Source organism: Chinchilla lanigera, unplaced genomic scaffold (genome assembly GCF_000276665.1).
Source record: "Chinchilla lanigera isolate Chin_1 unplaced genomic scaffold, ChiLan1.0 scaffold00039, whole genome shotgun sequence".
Classification (NCBI taxonomy): domain Eukaryota; kingdom Metazoa; phylum Chordata; class Mammalia; order Rodentia; family Chinchillidae; genus Chinchilla; species Chinchilla lanigera.
The window spans coordinates 17126932-17144753 of record NW_004955440.1 but is presented as its reverse complement, the minus strand read 5'-3'; the positions used below and the strand labels follow the sequence as shown (position 1 = coordinate 17144753).

General features: G+C 43.0%; 1 protein-coding gene across 1 annotated transcript in view; it reads left to right on the top strand.

The window, feature by feature from the left end:
• The window catches only part of Neb (nebulin), a 199256-nt gene that overhangs the window by 114805 nt on the left and 66629 nt on the right, over nucleotides 1–17822 (top strand). Inside the window, exons 79-97 of the mRNA XM_013517490.1 lie at nucleotides 706–810; nucleotides 2067–2174; nucleotides 3856–4167; nucleotides 4573–4776; nucleotides 6180–6284; nucleotides 6508–6615; nucleotides 7517–7828; nucleotides 10079–10282; nucleotides 10635–10739; nucleotides 11017–11121; nucleotides 11217–11528; nucleotides 12944–13048; nucleotides 13623–13721; nucleotides 14111–14212; nucleotides 14329–14436; nucleotides 15030–15341; nucleotides 16510–16614; nucleotides 16724–16828; nucleotides 17181–17285. Of these exons, the coding sequence (XP_013372944.1) occupies nucleotides 706–810; nucleotides 2067–2174; nucleotides 3856–4167; nucleotides 4573–4776; nucleotides 6180–6284; nucleotides 6508–6615; nucleotides 7517–7828; nucleotides 10079–10282; nucleotides 10635–10739; nucleotides 11017–11121; nucleotides 11217–11528; nucleotides 12944–13048; nucleotides 13623–13721; nucleotides 14111–14212; nucleotides 14329–14436; nucleotides 15030–15341; nucleotides 16510–16614; nucleotides 16724–16828; nucleotides 17181–17285 (3021 nt within the window). The remainder of the gene's footprint in view (nucleotides 1–705; nucleotides 811–2066; nucleotides 2175–3855; nucleotides 4168–4572; nucleotides 4777–6179; nucleotides 6285–6507; nucleotides 6616–7516; nucleotides 7829–10078; nucleotides 10283–10634; nucleotides 10740–11016; nucleotides 11122–11216; nucleotides 11529–12943; nucleotides 13049–13622; nucleotides 13722–14110; nucleotides 14213–14328; nucleotides 14437–15029; nucleotides 15342–16509; nucleotides 16615–16723; nucleotides 16829–17180; nucleotides 17286–17822) is intronic.

Below are 17822 nucleotides of genomic sequence, written 5' to 3'. Positions count from 1 at the left end.
AGCTGGCGCCGGGCAACTTATACACTCATCCCCAAAGTCAGAATGACCCTGAAAGGTAGCGTTTCGAATCTACTCAGATCACTGAGGCAGCCACAGCAGTGCAACCAAAGACACTCGTGAAGGAGGACCTCAGAGCTGCTTCCGAAAGCGGCAAGAAGGACAGAACAAGCGTGGCCGATGGCAGTGTCTTTTACCGTAGTAAATGTTTAAAATGTGTACATTCATGGTATGTTTTAATCACACCTGTGTCGTACACACCAATAGGAGAGGGGAGGAGAGGGAAAGCGGTGGAGGTTTTAAGGAATGGATTCTTGCACTTGCTCAGCCTGAGAAGACCCAAATCTGCGAGGTCAGCCCACAGGTCAGAAGCCCAGGGAAGAGCTGCAGCTCAAACTCCAAGTCAGAAGTCCTTTTTGGCCTGGGGAGGTCAAGCCTTAAGGCTTCGACTGATTGGATGAGACCCACTCACACTGTGGCGAGCACTTTGCTTTATGTTTACATGTGTCAATTCCATCTGAAAAGTGCCTACTCAGAAACACTCAAAATAATGTTTGGCCAAATATCTATGTGCCATTGGCTAGCCAAATTAATCCTTATAAGCACATATAGGAGCATTTTTCCAGATAAAGCAGGTGCTGAGGCTTAATGTTTCAAATATTCATTCTCCATCGCTGAATTAAAGTGGCAATTTCTTTCTCTCTACAGAAGCTGTATCAAGAAGCCTGGAACAAAGATAAAACCAACATTTCCATCCCTTCAGATACTCCAGTCATGCTGCAGGCCCAGATCAATGCCTTGCAGATCAGCAATGTAAGGGGCCTAAAGATGCAGTGTAAAAGTCTTTCTGGACAAAATGTTCATTACCTGTCAGCTTAAAGAGTGTGTTACAGTGGACACATTATCTACCTTAGAGACGTTCACGGCTTTTTGTGCCATGCTTACTGTTAGCTGTCATTCCCAGTGCAAATCAGTGGAAATTTTTCTTTCAAATGTTGACAGAGATGTACTCGGGGTGCCTAGACTGTGGAAGTCAGGAGATGAGGGTCCTTCAACGTTTTCCTTCCAACCTTTTTTCTTCAGCAGCAGGGATAGAACCCAAGATCTCTCGCGTATACGAGGCAAAGGCTGTATCCCTGACCTACATCCTCATCCCTTTTTTATTTTATTTCGAGGCAGGATCTTGCTAAGTTGCCCAAGCTGGCTTCCAGCTTGCAATCCCCGGGCTCAGCTCCCTAAGAAGCTGGGATGACTAGCACATGCCACCACGCCCAGCTTCCTTCCAACTCTGCGTCACCTCCCTGTGTCCAGTGTCTGTGCTTGGCTCTCTCTATGTTACCCGGGAGTAACAAAGCCCTAGTGCGGTGCCTCCGGACTGCCCGCAGTGTCTCTGGTCTCTTTGGGCCTTTTGATTGACCAAGGACGTTCTTGAAAGCCACATAAAAAACAAAAGACAATTTAAATTACATCCAAAGAATAGAATGGCGTACATGATACCTACATCCCATCCCTTTAGCAAAAATGAGTGGTGGGCAAAATCAAAATTAGAAAAAATTCGCTGAGTACGGTGGTGCACACCTGTATTCCCAGCACTTGGAAGACTGAGGCAAGAGGATTGCTGTGAGTTTGAGGCCACTGGTCTACATAGTGAGTTCAAGGCCAGCCTGGACTACACAGTGAGACCCTGTCTCAAAAAACAAAAAACATAACAAACAAACAAAAGACAAGCAAACAAAAACCTTATCAGATCTCTTGTACCTTGATGAAGGGTCTCAGGCTTTGCCATAGATCCTTAGCTTCCATGTGCTGTGTAGTGGAATATTTTCAAATGTATACCACATTGTAATGAATATAAATATTCAAACATTAATAGAGCTAGATGTTTAGCTTTAAAATTTTAGTCAGAAGTATCCTATATTTTACAAAATAGCCAATAAGAAGTCAAAAATTAGTATTTTTTCTGTATGTTGTCTTCTTAACATTACGGCTTATGATTTATACTATGATTTCCTTGAATATACTTGCTGATTTTCAGTTCTTGTAAGCAAACCCATGTTTTCTCTCAATAGAAACTGTACCAAAAGGACTGGGATGAGGCCAAGCAGAAAGGCTATGACTTAAGAGTTGATGCCATTGAAATCAAACACGCCAAAGCCTCCAGGGAAATTGCCAGTGAGGTAACTTCCTTTTATTTTCTTTTTCCTCGATGGAGCAAATAGGGCAACTAGTTCTCAAGAATTTTTATTTTTAAATCATGCAGCAGTTGCGTTATGTCTTGTGCTAAAGTCTTTCTGTATTTAAAAATATTAAAGTGGGATAACATTGTACGGGTCAGGATTCCCTAGAAACACAGACCCAATAGCATGTATTTAAATAATGTCTGCATGGTTTCTGAGTAAAAACAAAATATCATGAAGAATCTTTATGAAGAGTTTTTGGAAAATTCAATAACCAGTATATCATTTTGTCCCCCCAACTACATCTATATAGGTAGTTGTAGTTTCACACCTGTTAAGACTTATGACTGAAATCATGCCTACTATAAAATGTCACTTTATACTGAAAATTTACGCAAAATACTCTTAGTAGCATTTTCAAATTCATTTAACCCTAATTTTACAACTTATTAAGAGTCAAAAGTATTATCCCGCCCAGCTTACCCCTACTTGAATGGAGAAAGGAAGAAAAGGGAAAAGCAGAAAAAATAAAAACATTATACATTTTATATACATATATATGATAGTCAAGATAGTTTACTAATTTCTCTTAGCTCATTGAAAAGAAAGGTTCGTGCTAATATTGTTAGGACAATTCAATGCTGATATCTTCACTCCGAGTAACTCATTTAAAGATAACAACACGCAATGTATTAGCCACTGTCACCCTCCTATATCTTGTTTTGAAATTTTTTTTCTCTTAAATAAAAAAACTTACCCCCCTCTCAACTGCAGATCTTTAAGCTGCTTTGTTTCTTTTCTCTGGCTCCTGTTTGTCTTTATCTCATGCATCCTGACGTTTCCTTCTTTCCCTTCCTCACACTGACCTGTAGTAACCAGTGACCGGCACTGACTCACACCGACCTCCTTAATGCCAGATTTCTCCCTCTCCCTTTGGTCCAGACTTTCCTGTGTTGGCCAAACATGGAAAAGGGGAAGGGAGGGGAGAGAAGGGGAGGGGAGGGGAGAGAAGAGGAGGGGAGGGGAGAGAAGGGGAGGGGAGGGGACGGCAGAGAAGGGCACCGTCTTGCTCCAGTCCCAAGATGCTCATCAGGTGGAAACTCGCCCACAGACCTTTTTCTGTCTTCTGACGTTACCTTTCTGTCCCTGAAATGTACACATTTCTTGCCTGTTTCCAAAGCCACACCAGCGAACCGTTCCTACCTGTGGTACCTTCAGGACTCCTGGGAGACCAGCTGCCTAAAGCTGCGCTTGCTGGGCAGCCTGGCTCAGCACACCTTATTTCTCCACCTGAAACAGGGGCTCGCCCAGAGCCTGTGAGAATGAACGGTGACTGTCACTGCTGCTATTCAACCATTTTTGAAGGAAAAGCAGCAGCTTCTTATGAATCAGTTCTAACATGTTTAAGGCTCTCCTAAGAGTGTCTAGCATACAGTGATTGCTCAGTAAATGTTCGCTATTATTTTTTATTACTTTTGTTTTCCGTACTATTTCCTTCTGGATTTACTCCTTTCTTTAAAAAAAAAAAAGCTACCAAAACTTTTGTCAAACTGAAATATGTAATGACTACTGGCATTAAGCTAATTTATATTAAGGTTAAGAAAACATCCTGAAATCATTTAAGGAAAAATCTTAACGCATTATCTTCCTATGTCTTTTTATCTGTTTTTCACAACTTTAGTATAAATACAAAGAAGGCTACCGCAAGCAGCTAGGCCACCACGTGGGCTTCCGCTCCTTACAAGACGACCCCAAGCTGGTGTGGTCTATACATGCTGCCAAGATCCAGAGCGACAGAGAATACAAGAAAGCTTATGAGAAGTCTAAGGGAATTTACAACACACCCTTGGACATGATGTCAATTGTTCAAGCCAAGAAGTGCCAGGTCCTGGTTAGCGACATTGATTATCGCAATTATCTGCACCAGTGGACGTGTCTACCGGATCAGAACGACGTGATCCAGGCTAAGAAAGCCTACGAGCTGCAGAGTGATGTGCGTATGTTCTATCACCAGACTCTAGAGAGATTCATGTGTGTGTATTTAACTACAGTGTACTCTCCAGAGGCATAATTTAAGTGCTAATCTTAACAGAACCAAAATCTCTGATAATCTTATCAGAACCTTAACAGATACTCTTAACAGTATTGTACACTCTCCTGTACAATTCACAGTAGTAGAGAATTTTAAAAAACATTTTCTGCCTTACAAAGGATGCTTCCTTACGGTAGCAGGACTTTATTCACCAAGATGAATGGTCTCTTATTCTATGTAATTCATCCTTGAATTCCACTGACTGCCCACCCAGCTGATTTAAGGAGAGATGGTGTATGGTTAGCAAACATCAAATTCTGTGGGCAAGTCTGATTCTTCCCCTGTGTGTTCCTTTTCTCCATGTAGAATGTGTACAAATCAGACCTGGAATGGATGAAGGGCATCGGATGGTTGACAGAGGGTTCTGTGGATGTGCTGAGAGTGAAGAATGCTCAGAATCTTTTGAATGAAAAGTTGTATCGTACAAGGCCCGAGGCTCTCAAATTCACCAGCATTGTTGACACCCCCGAAGTGATCTTGGCAAAGATCAATGCTGTACAGATCAGCGAGGTAAGCCGGGTTGGTGACATCGTCAGATAAATTGAAATCCCAACCAAGGACTCTAGAGGTGAATTTTAAACTGCCAACCTTGGGCCGGGAAATAGCTCAGCGGCACAAGCCCCTGCCTGGCAAGCACAAGGTCCTGAGTTTGATTCCTGCTACAAAAAAACAAAACAAAAATACCTACCAGCATCACAGCATTAAGATCTTGAGTGGACGTATGTCCACATAGATCTTAATATATTCAGTCAGTTAGCTATCTCTGTACTTCATTTGCTTGGATGTATCTGTGCTCAACACAAGTGTGTCCAGATTCTCACTTATACTTAAAACACATTTTGAGAATCAGCCCATAATAAGGTCTACCTCTTAACTCTGTAATCACAGAATTATCACCATTTTGTGGCTATTCAGTCACGAAATAGGCTGAGAGGTGCAGGAGCCATCTTGCTATTTCACACTGACAGTTACCTGGGCCAACAGAGCAAAGCCCTGATTAGCAATGTGGATTAGCAGTTAGCTGTGAAGTGGACTCCCTGATCAAAAATTAGATGCAAATGAATGGGAAAGGATGAATTTACTACCATATAAATGAATCATTTTAAATTTACATTGTGTCACATATGAATGCAGTTTTAAATTTTTTTTTATTTTAAAGAAAAGAAAAACAATAAAAACAATGGTATAAAATTTCAAAACAAGATTGTAGGAGAGTAACAGTGGTTAGTACATTGCGTATTATCTTTAAAGTTGAATGTATTATTGAAGTCACTTGGCATCTTTTAAATATGAAGAAAAAATGTGATATGCATTTATATCAGAGAACATCTAAAGATAACTTGTAATTTCATTTAAAATTTTATTCATGTGGCTAAAGAAGATGTGAGGCTTTTTTTATACAATAGAGCACTGCTCTGCCACAAAGAAGGATAAACCTGAGACATTTCTAGGTAAATAGAGGCACCTTGAGACCATTCTCTTCCAGTGAAATAAATCAGACACACATGCTTAAATATCACATTGTTTCTCGGGTGTGAGAAACCAAAAGGACAAATAAGGACCAAAATGTCTAATAGATATTGTGAAATAGGAAGAAAATTTTCAAATGGGAGGGGAACTAGGGAGGAGGGATGGGAAAACGAAGGAAGAGAAAAGAAAAAAAGAGAATAGAAGAAAAAAAATTTCAAAAGCTTTTGTAACTAAGGCGGGGGAGAAGGGCTGAAGGGAGGGAGGGGAATGAGGGTAACGGAAGACCCAAGGTACGTCCGGCAAGGTACAAATTCCCTAGGGTGAGCATGACCGCTGTGTTATGGAAAGTGCACCAGCAAAGTTAACTTTAAAGTAACAGATAGATAACAACATTCTATTCCTGTGATGGTCATCGCCACGGCACCGCCTTCCCCTTTTGCCAGCCGCTGTACCGCGATGCCTGGGACAAAGAGAAGGCCAACGTGAACGTGCCCGCCGACACCCCGCTGATGCTGCAGTCCAAACTCAACGCCATCCAGATCAGCAACGTAAGGCGCCGCCTACTCACGGCTTCCCAGCGCTCTCCGTCCACCCCAAGCCTCTGTCTGTGTACCCAAAGAAAACCTGGCAGGGGGCGTTTTTCTACCATTCCTTTCATTTCCAGTCTTTACGCTCACCATACCTAGCTGTGCAGAGCTGCGTACGCTTGTGTAACGCAGACGCTGCAGCCCCGTCCTAGGCTGACCCCGGCACTGCAATCCTCATTTGCAGAAACACTACCAGCAAGCTTGGGAAGATGTGAAGATGACAGGGTACGACATACGCGCCGATGCCATCGGGATCCAGCACGCCAAGGCCTCTCGGGACATCGCCAGCGATGTGAGCTCTTCCCTGCCCCACTCCCACAAAACTCCACGCAGTGGCCGCAGAGACAGCTTAACTTAATACCCAGGACTTAAAATAGAATGCATTCATGTTTACTAGTATATTATGTAAAAATCCCAAATTTCAGAACAACTTGTCTAACGGTTTGAGAAGCCTCTTGCACCTACATTTACTTCTGCAATTCTTATGTTTAAGCACTGATGTTACTTTTCTCTCCCAAATCTTCTCAGCCAATTTATAAGCACTTCTAGAGACCTAGTGAATACAGAGAATTCTGTTGTTACTCCAGGGTACCATGCACACCATTGGTGGTTCCTGAGGTCATTTTATGTGATACACCAGTAATTATTTCTTTAAAGAGCTACGTGGTTGTTTTAATGTGTACCAGAAAAATACTGATTGTCTTTCTATTTAGATAGATAGGCTTATAAATTTAAAATAAAGTTTAAAAATAAACATAGTTTAAAATAAACATAGTTTAAAATAAACATAGTTTAAAATAAACATAGTTTAAAATAAACATAGTTTAAAATAAACATAGTTTAAAATAAATTTATTTAAACGAAGAAGTAATTTGACTTAAAGCAATATGAAGTCCAGGTTATACTAGGTTATGGCGAAACATCCGAAGGCAGCAATGATCGAAGTTTGGGGAATGCTGGAGAAGGTTGTACTGGGAGCTGATTCAGAGCACAATTCTTGCCGTAGGGGTGCTCACAATATTTTCAAACATGCCTATAGAAGTCAGTGTAACAAGAAGTATAAAACATAAAGTATGAATTTGAAGAAAAACAATGTCCAAAATAATCTAAGGGAAGTGGAATTATTTTTATTAGGCTTCTTGGAAAAAGTGAGTTTGTAAACCCCTCTTTCGTCCTCTGTTCATATCCACCAGTATCTGTACAAAACTGCTTACGAGAAGCAGAAAGGCCACTACATCGGATGCCGCAGTGCCAAGGAAGATCCAAAGTTGGTTTGGGCAGCAAAGGTGTTGAAGATGCAGAATGACAGGCTGTACAAAAAAGCCTACAATGACCACAAGGCCAAGATCACCATCCCGGGAGACATGGTGTCCATCAACGCCGCCAAAGAGGGCCAGGCGCTGGCAAGTAACGTGGACTATCGGCACTACCTGCACCAGTGGTCTTGCTTTCCTGACCAGAATGATGTGATCCAAGCCAGGAAAGCCTACGACCTGCAAAGTGATGTAAGTCTGTCCCTCAGGGAGAAAGCCTTCCTCCGCTTGGCATGCTGAATCCTTCCAATTCTCCCTTGCTGGAAAACGCATCTCTCTTCATACAGGAAGTTCCCTTTAGGATTTAACCAAATTTATTGATTGCCTATCTTACTGCCATATTTGTTCAGAAAGTTTTCATTCTCGTTGTTCAAATGGGCTACCAAATTTTTTCTATTGGTTTAGGAGCGTGTATATTATTTACAGTTTATTAACAATAAGAAATTCATGGTCCTTCAACTTTATATTGAAGAAAGGCAGGGATGTCTTCCTTGAAATTAATTTCAGAAGTTGGTACTATGCTCTAAACTCCCTTGTTTCCCCTAACTGGATGTTCTTCGCAACATAGTGTGTCATTAATTTACCAAAGACATTTTTAGACTTACTCATATTTTATAACTTATTCAACCTTTCAGGAATGATGGGTTCCATAGGGTTATTCAGTTCTTGGGGTGGGTGATATAGCTCAGCGTTAAAGCTCCTGCCTGGCAAGTGCAAGGTTGTGAGTTCAATTCCTGGTACCAAAATAAGGAAAAAAAGTTATTTAGTTTTTGTGCAGAGTGGACACTTTCTTTAAATTATTTGAATCTGGTTTCCTTGTACTTCAAGAGATACTTTTCTTTTTCTTAAAGAACATTAACTTGCTACAGCCCAATGTGTCATCCCTTGAAATGAGCTGCATGTGGTAGCGTGGGAGTGGGCAGTTTAAGTGAAAGGCAGTCTCTCCGTTAATATGAGCCACATGAATAAACTGAAGCACATATAACAATCACATTCTTTTAAAAAGTCTTTAAAATATTTTACAATCTGTATGTAATCTTTGAATTCCTGCTTCTGAATTTTGAAGACCCATTATATTAAACACTAAAAAATACGCCCTTCTTCCTTAGAGATTTTCCAATAATTTTCACTCTTTTTACTATTATTTTAGCCTGATATTTGTATCCTGTAACTAAAACATCATTTCTTTTTTTGGTACCAGGAATCAAACTCACGACCTCACACTTGCCAAGCAGGCGCTTGTGCCACTGATCGGTACCCCAGCCCTTAAAATACCATTTCTGAGCAGCACATTGGCTTTCTATAAAATTAATAACTAGAATTTGACATAGAACAATTTTACCTGCTTGACCTTTTATCTATATGTGGGGAAGCAGATTTAGATAACCAAAATTTTGCAAATCCCAATGAAAATGGCCATGCTATATCTTAGACTAAAGAAAACTCAGTTGAGACCTAGATGGTGTAGGAGTGATAGAATTCTTTTCATTGAGACCGGTCCTCACAGTGTTGCCAAGGTAGCTTCTCACTCAGGTGATCCTCCAGCTTCAGCCTCCTGAGTGGCGGGGCTACGGGCTCATGCCACCATATGCAGCTCTGAGTTCTTATTTATTTTTTAAAAATTATTTGTAATATGTCACACATCAGGCATTGTGTTAGCACCAAAGGTACAAAGGTGAATAAGGGAGAGAGAAAATAAGACCTAGTTTCTACATTTAGGGGGTATATATCGATAACAAAGAAGTAGATGCTACTTAAGAGTATCAGAAAAAGCCAGGATGGCCGAGGAGGAGTGACGTTGGGGCTGTGAGGAGAAGTCAGGCGAGCTCCAGAGAGAAGGTGCAGGCTGGGGGTGGGTGGGGGTGGCTTACAGATGTTCAGCATCCTCACGGGCGCTGCGGCAGGTACAGCAGTGGGGCCAGCACCAGCACGCACAGGGCATGACGAGAGGAGGCTGGAGGAGCAGGGGAAGCGGGGCCAGACCAGCCATCCCCTCGTCCGAGCTGAGACTCTGGTCTCTATCTTAGAGCAGGCGGGAACCATCGCAGTGGAACTTGTCCCGTCAGATCTGAACTACCAAGTTGGAAACATTCATTCTGGCTGCTCTGTAGAAAACTTCCTAGAGAGCTTATCATTATCGCTTTGAAAACCCCCATTAGTTAGTCTGACGACTGCCTGAGTATCAGTCAGAAATCACCCGTGCTTGCGGAGAGCTGCTTGCATGTCCTTCTGCCTTCCCGAGCTCTCATAGGCTTCCTGCCACAGAAAGCAAAGCAAGGCAGTGTGCTCTGCGTGCATGAGGGATCCCGCTTGCCCGGCCAGCACTCAGTATTACACTTTGCTTATGGAAGATAAAGTATAGCATGAAAAACTGCTTCCTTGTTTTACCCCCACCACGAAAGACAAAATATCCTCTCCTACCTAACCGTGCTTTCCTTCCAGGCCATCTACAAGGCTGACCTGGAGTGGCTGCGTGGCATTGGCTGGATGCCTGAAGGGTCTCCTGAAGTCCTGAGAGTCAAAAATGCCCAGGAGATCTTATCTGACAGCGTCTACCGGACGCCTGTGGTGAAGCTCAAGTACACAAGTATTGTTGACACCCCTGAAGTTGTCCTTGCTAAATCAAATGCTGAAAATATTAGCATTGTAAGTCGTTTTGTTCCTATGCAAATTGAATTTGAATTACAAATAAAAATAAATTAATCTGGTATTCAGTTTCTAATAATAATACTGATGAGAACAAAAACCTTAGTAAGAAACATCAACAGCAGTACTTTGTTTGTGCTTATTGATTTTCAGTGACTCCAAGTATTAATAAAAGATGATATAGACCCCATATTAAGTCTGAGTAACTTATACGAAAAGACCCTAAAGACCTTTGCCTCAACATGAAAAAAAATTTTTTATCAAATCCAAACAGAAAGTTAAAAGTTATCTACTGAAACTAACAAAATTACAGATTGTGAAGTGATTTTGTTATTATTGGTTCTTTCCATAGCCAAAGTATAGAGAAGTTTGGGACAAAGATAAAACTTCAATCCACATTATGCCAGATACTCCAGAAATTAACCTTGCACGAGCCAACGCTCTTAACGTGAGCAATGTAAGTAGCACAACATTCCGTTTTGTTTGGAGAGTTCACCAGCTGGTGCTGTAACGCAGCCGGGGGTCTTCATAGCTAAGGGGAGGGGATCACCTACCTGGCCAGGAGTCGGGAGGTCTCCTTGCCATCAGCCCTCGGCCAGGAGTGAGGAGGAGAAGAATTTTCCTGGCTCTGAGGTCCTGGGGCTGTACCCCTGTGATATGAATTCTGCTCGAGCCCTTGGAGGTACGGGCTAAGTGTGAATCTGCAATGATACCTTATGTTTTCTCCTCTTCAGAAAATTTACCGCGAGGGGTGGGACGAGGTGAAGATGAACTGTGACGTGCGGCTGGACGCCATCCCTATCCAGGCTGCCAAGGCCTCCAGGGAGATCGCCAGTGATGTGAGTGGGGCCTTTGCTTACCTTCTCAGTTTGTTAAGCGAACGCCGCATCAAGAGGGCGTGCTGTGATCCATCTGCTTTGTTCTCCACCTGCAGTATAAATACAAGCTTGAGCATGAGAAGCAGAAGGGGCACTATGTGGGCACCCGGACAGCCAAGGACGACAACAAGATCCGGTGGGCCCTGATAGCTGACAAGCTTCAGAATGAAAGAGAGTACCGGCTACACTGGGCCAAATGGAAGAGCAAGTTCCAAAGCCCTGCAGACATGCTTTCCGTTCTGCATTCTAAAAATTCCCAGGCCCTGGTCAGCGACGTCGATTATCGCCACTACCTGCACCAGTGGACGTGCATGCCTGACCAGAACGACGTGATTCAGGCCAAGAAAGCCTATGAGCTGCAGAGTGATGTGAGTGGGCTACACGCTCGGACGAGCTCTTCCACAGCTCGCCGTGACTTTCACACAGTTCCTTATGTTCCACCCTTTTGTCATCACTTCACATCCTTATGCAGCCAAGGATCTGACATCAGTTAAGCTTTATGATGTGGTATCAAAATCACCAAGAACAGGAAGAGTCTTTGTGTAAGAAATACATGGTAGGGAAGAGGGGTTGAAGGGAAGGTAGGGGAATGGGAAAAAAACAGAAGAAAGAAAAAGAATGGAAGAAAGAAAGAGAGAGGAAGGAAGGAAGGAAGAAAGGAAGAAAGAAAGAAAGAAAGAAAAGAAAGAAAGAAAGAAAGAAAGAAAGAAAGAAAGAAAGAAAGAAAGAAAGAAAGAAAAAAGAAAGAAAGGAAGGAAGGAAGAAAGAAAGAAAGCAAAAGAAAGAAAGAAAGGAAAAAGAAAGAAAGGAAGGAAGGAAGAAAGAAAGAAAGCAAAAGAAAGAAAGAAAGAAAGAAAGAAAGAAAGAAAGAAAGAGAAAGAAAGAAAGAAAGAAAGAAAGAGTAGTGTGAATGAATAAATGTTTTTTTCTTATGATACCAGAGATTGAAACCAGAGCTCTCACACTCAACAGTCCCCCTTTTTTATTTTCCAGGCCTGTCTCCCTAAGTCAGGTTACCCAAGCTGAGCTGAAGCTTCTGATTCTCCCACTCAGTCTCCCAGAGTGCTGGGATTACAGCGGCACACTGGTCTTAATAATATTAAGTTAAAGAAAACTACTATGGAAATATTGTTTCTATGGAATTTAGGTAGCAGTCAGTGTTTATATCAAATAAAATATCGGTAAAATAGGATCTAAGCACAGGCACGCTTTTTTAATTAGCATAGTAGCTGAGAAATTGTGGGTGAAGTTGCCACAAATTTTAGGGCAAGATATTTTTGTGTACAAATCTAGGATTTCCCATTTATCTTGAAAATTTAGAAGATACAGCTCTAGGTATAACATAGCAACAATAACCTAGAACTGAACTGAGGCTAATTCGTGTTTTTTAAAAAAGAACACACTACTTACTATTGAAAAGTACACCAAAATAAATCAGTATAAAACAACTATAAAATACTGTGTCAATAGAAATACCAGGTATGACATGCACAAAGCCAAAAAACCACCAATGCCAGAATTTCTACTGTACTGTCCTTTTAAGAAACCAGCAGGAGTAAACTGCTGAGTGCAGACACCGTACAGTGGGAAACCCACGTTAAACAGAAGAACTGTCCTCCAGCTGGTTGCAGTACGTGCCCTAATTCATGTTCTTATATTAGTCATCTGGCTGCTTCTTGGCTTCTATAGTGTTTAAACTGTGTCACTCCATCAGATCTCTGGATAGGCTAGATGGAACCAGGGTGCCAGGGGTGCTGAATCCATCCTGGTCTTGTCTCCACAGGCTGTTTACAAGGCTGACCTGGAATGGTTACGTGGAATCGGGTGGATGCCGAACGATTCTGTGTCTGTCAATCACGCCAAACATGCCGCGGATATCTTCAGTGAGGTACGCCAAGGTTTTGTTCTGTCGCCCAGTACATTTTCAAAGGAAATGAACAAAAATACATGAGCCAAAATATAGTCATCTCATATCAGCAATTTTAATCACTTTTAATTGCTGGAATTTAAGCTATATATATAGCTTAAATGTATTTTGGTCCTTAACAGGACCAAAATAGTCCTGTACTGCTCCCATGACAGTTAGAAGACCACATCCCTAATATAATAATATCCAGCGCACTCTCGTTGATGCCTGGAATTGTAAAAATTGAAAAATTCTTTTGACAGTTTTAGCAATATACTGGGAAAAGTTTGTCCAGTTAAATGGATTGCGCACATACACATAAAGATATGACTCTGAGAAGGAATCAGACTTGCTACTTTAAAACCTCTGGGAGGGATAAGAAACCAACCCATTTGTTTAAAAAGTGAAATTCAGAGAAGAAAACCAAGTTGCCACGAAGATGCCACTTATTTAAGGCATTCAATGCCTCTAGTTGAGAAGGACCCTTGCATTTAGGAAATCTCAGTCACCAAGACCAAGGACTATAATTGTCTAAAAGATCTTTTTTCCCTCTTAGAAAAAATATCGCACAAAAATAGAAACTCTCAACTTTACTCCTGTGGATGACAGAGTTGACTATGTGACAGCGAAGCAAAGTGGTGAGATCCTTGATGATGTAAGTATACAATGGGTCTAAAATGACACAATCGTGCCAGGCACTGGTGATATACACCTGTAATCCCAGCACTCAGGAGGCAGAGGCAGGAGAATCACCACAAGTTCGAGGCCAGCCTGGGCTACATAGTGAGTTTAAGGGCAGCCTGAACTGCATAGTGAGACTGTCTTTTAAAAAGAAAAAGATAAAAAAGCAAGAAAGCAAGCAAGAAAGAAAGAGAATTATGCTGTCATGCAGCTCTCATTTCTGAAATTTCCTGCCTCCTTGCACCTGAGCTGTCATTGTCCAAGATACAAATTTTCATCATCAGAATGTTTGATGCCAGCACTTGCCTGCAGAACATGACGTTCTTAATGTCAAGTAACCGCTCCCCTTGTCGCTACTTTTAGATTAAATACCGGAAAGACTGGAACGCCACCAAGTCAAACTACACCCTCACAGAAACGCCCCTGCTGCATACGGCCCAAGAGGCTGCCCGGATCCTGGACCAGGTCGGGTTTTCACTTGGGTGGCTGGTTCTTCCGGTGGGGATGTAGACCCTCAGGGAGCCAGGGGAACTCTGTGCACGTGACTTCTCGTTTAACCTGCGTGGCGCTCTTCCCCTTAGTACCTCTACAAGGAAGGCTGGGAGAAGCAGAAGGCCACAGGGTATATTTTGCCTCCAGACGCTGTGCCGTTCGTTCACGCCCATCACTCCAGTGACGTCCAGAGTGAGGTAATTCTTCCCAGGGTGTGCGCACTTTGGGAAAGCCGGGCTTGCCTGTGCGGAATGCCAGGTGTGCCAGCTGCAGAGGGCACTGGACGGATGTTCCATTCCAGCCTGGCAGACAGGGAGCAGCTCGCTCGGGCCACCAGAGCTCCTCTTCGGGTCTTTTCCCAGGGGTTTTCGGCCGCCTCCTTATTCTCTTTCTTCTTTCTTCAAAAGCTGTTGTTTGACTTCCTTACTTTTTCTCACACCTCTGCCTTCTCTAAAATCTCTAGCCTTCCAAATAGATATTGCCAGAAACATAGAACAAGTATATGTTTTTTAAAACATTTAAAATCATTACTTTTCATATTTATTTATTATTTCAATGCTTTTACAATTCTGGGCTGGGGGTGTCACACAAAAAACTGGGGGTTGGGCCGGGGATATAGCTCAGCGGCATAAGCGCTTGCCTGGCAAGCCTGAGGTCATGAGTTAGATTCCCGGTACCAAAAAAAAACCTGGAGGGCTGAGTTTCTGCTGCTCATGCGTTTCCGGCGCTCCCACCCCTTTGCCCTGTGCATCTGTCGAAGCTGATGGAGTCTGTGTTCTTCTTCTCCCAGCTGAAGTACAAAGCCGAACACGTAAAGCAGAAAGGCCACTACGTCGGAGTTCCAACAATGAGAGATGACCCGAAACTGGTTTGGTTTGAGCATGCGGGCCAGATTCAGAATGAGAGACTCTACAAAGAGGACTATCACAAAACGAAGGCCAAAGTCAACATACCCGCGGACATGGTGTCCGTGCTGGCTGCCAAGCAGGGGCAGAGCCTTGTCAGTGATATTGATTACCGCAATTACCTGCACCAGTGGATATGCCATCCCGACCAAAATGATGTAATTCAGGCAAGGAAGGCCTATGACCTACAGAGTGACGTAAGTGGTTCTGGACTCTTTACCATCTAGAAATGTACAGTATAGTGAGCACGAGCAGCTTCCCAGAACTGCGAGCTTTTGATACTTTGGACTATAAAGATTTACCTTGTGCTCAGAAAGGAATTGAGGCTTGATTTGAAGGAAAGGAAGATAAGGACCCATGACTGACTGATACCTTTGCCTACAGACTGCATGTCTGAGTAACCTTCAATGTCAATTATTTTTAAAATCTACCTTGATACCATTTCTGCCGTCAGCAACCCCTTACATTTACATGAAGAATTGTCAGCTGATTTAAACTAATAACTGGCTTGGTGCGAATTGAGATTGAGTTGGGGTTTTCACAACATTAGGTCATAGTGATGGACAGAGGCTAAGACTGCTCAGCCTGCTTCACCGAGCACCCTGCTCCTGAGGTGCATGGCCTCTACCCGCACTGACCTCTGTAAGCAGGAGAGAAACATGTGTCCCAGCTCGCTGCTCAGGCACACGGAGGACCTAACCCTCCCTGGTCCTCTCATCGCTGCCAAAACAGTAACAGGGAGGCAAAGCTGCCTGCGGAGCAGATGCTGAACTTGAGCATCCGCCTCACGGACTGCTGCAGCCGAATGACCGTTGTGAAGCTTCAGTTAGATTAGCAGCTCCTCCTCATTTAATGTGGGGCGGACTGGAAGAACCTGAGAGCTGGGAGCAGGCAGGGAAGAGAAAGACGGGGACAGAGACAGATGTGGCCGCTCTAGTTGAGACCCCCACCCCTCTCATGCAAATACTGCGGCATTACTTGTGTAGCTTCCTTCATTTACTGTCAGTACCACACAGGCTTCTATAACGAAATGAACCACGTCCTTCTAAAGCCGCAGCCTCCTCGGGGAAGCTCCTCTTCCAGATGAAAGTGACGACCCCTTCCCTTAGTTCCAGTAGCACTTAGGTGGCCGTGCTCTCCCAGTGCTTGACCTTATACTTCTCCCTTAAAGTACCAGGAACAGTGCCCTGTGCAGTTGCAGGCTCAAGAAAATGTTGCTCAGGCAAAGTCACAATTGAATGAATGAGACAACAGCCACTAGAGAGAAACCTTAAAAAAAATCTGGAAAAAAAAAGTTTGGAATTTGCTATGTGTAATCCTGAGGCTAAGCCGCCTCCTCCTCAGCACGTCTCTGCCCTGTTTCAGAATATCTACAAAGCTGACCTGGAGTGGCTCCGAGGCATCGGCTGGATCCCCTTGGACTCTGTGGACCATGTGAGGGTCACGAAGAACCAGCAGATGGTGAATCAGGTGTGCAGAGTCTGTTCTCTCTGAACCCAGTGCCTACCTCCTTACCTGCACGCAGGGCTGGGGACCCTGTGGGGACAGAGCTGCCATAACTGTCTCTATTTCTTTGCAGATAAAATACAAGAAAGCTGCTCTTGACAACTATCCCAATTTTACAAGTGTGGTGGATCCTCCAGAGATTGTGTTGGCCAAGATTAATGCAGTCAATCAAAGTGATGTGAGTTTGTTTTGTGTATGCAGAAATACACAGACTGAGAAATGACTGTCTATCATTGAATGGATTAGCTCATCTCTAGATAACTGCTTGTAAAAATTGGGATGGGGTAAATTATAAGATAACCTAGGAGTGGGGGTCTTAAAAGATAATAGTAGGTGGTGTACCCGCTTTTAGATATCTATATTCTTTTCCAAAATATCCTTTTATAATAGTTAAAATGGACTGAAATTCAACCAATTGGTTAGTTTTAATCTCTAAATGTAGACTAATGATTATGTTGTTAGGTAGATTATATAAAAATTTAAATATATATTTATAGTAATCAAAATTTTGTATTCTTTTCTCTTCTTAGGTAAAATATAAAGAAACATTTAATAAAGCCAAAGGCAAATACACATTTTCTCCTGATACACCGTATATTTCCCACTCCAAGGACATGGAAAAGCTCTACAGCACTGTGAGTCCCAGTTTACGTAGTGCCATCCTAGTTCCTAGATTGAGCTCTTGTTAGTATTCATGCTCTTGACTGATTTGGGGGACAGCTGAACAGTGAGCAAAAGAGCAATCGATTGTTTTAATTGCATTTCGTCTCGTCTGCCACAGCTGGCATGTCATCCAGCGTGAGTAGTATGTGCTCAGCTGGACTTTTGGAGCTCCTGCGGTGTGCCAGGACTGTAGCGGGGACCCAGGGGCTAAAGCTACATGAGATGAACTCTGTGGGAGCTCAAACGGGTGACAGGAACAGACGCGAACAGATAACAGTGCTGCGCGTGCTCTGAAAGCTCTGGAGCATGTAGAATTGGGAGCGACGACCGAAGGGGGAAACGCTTGTTTCTCCCCAGCAGTCGCGCACGGGCGGCTGCAGCACACAGGGAAGACTTGCTTTCTAACGTTCAGTTTGGCTTGTTTGGAGGGGCAGCGCGCAGCCACTGGACAGCATGGGTGATTCTCTCCCTGTGCACATCTCCCATCACTTTTACTAGAACTGCAAATA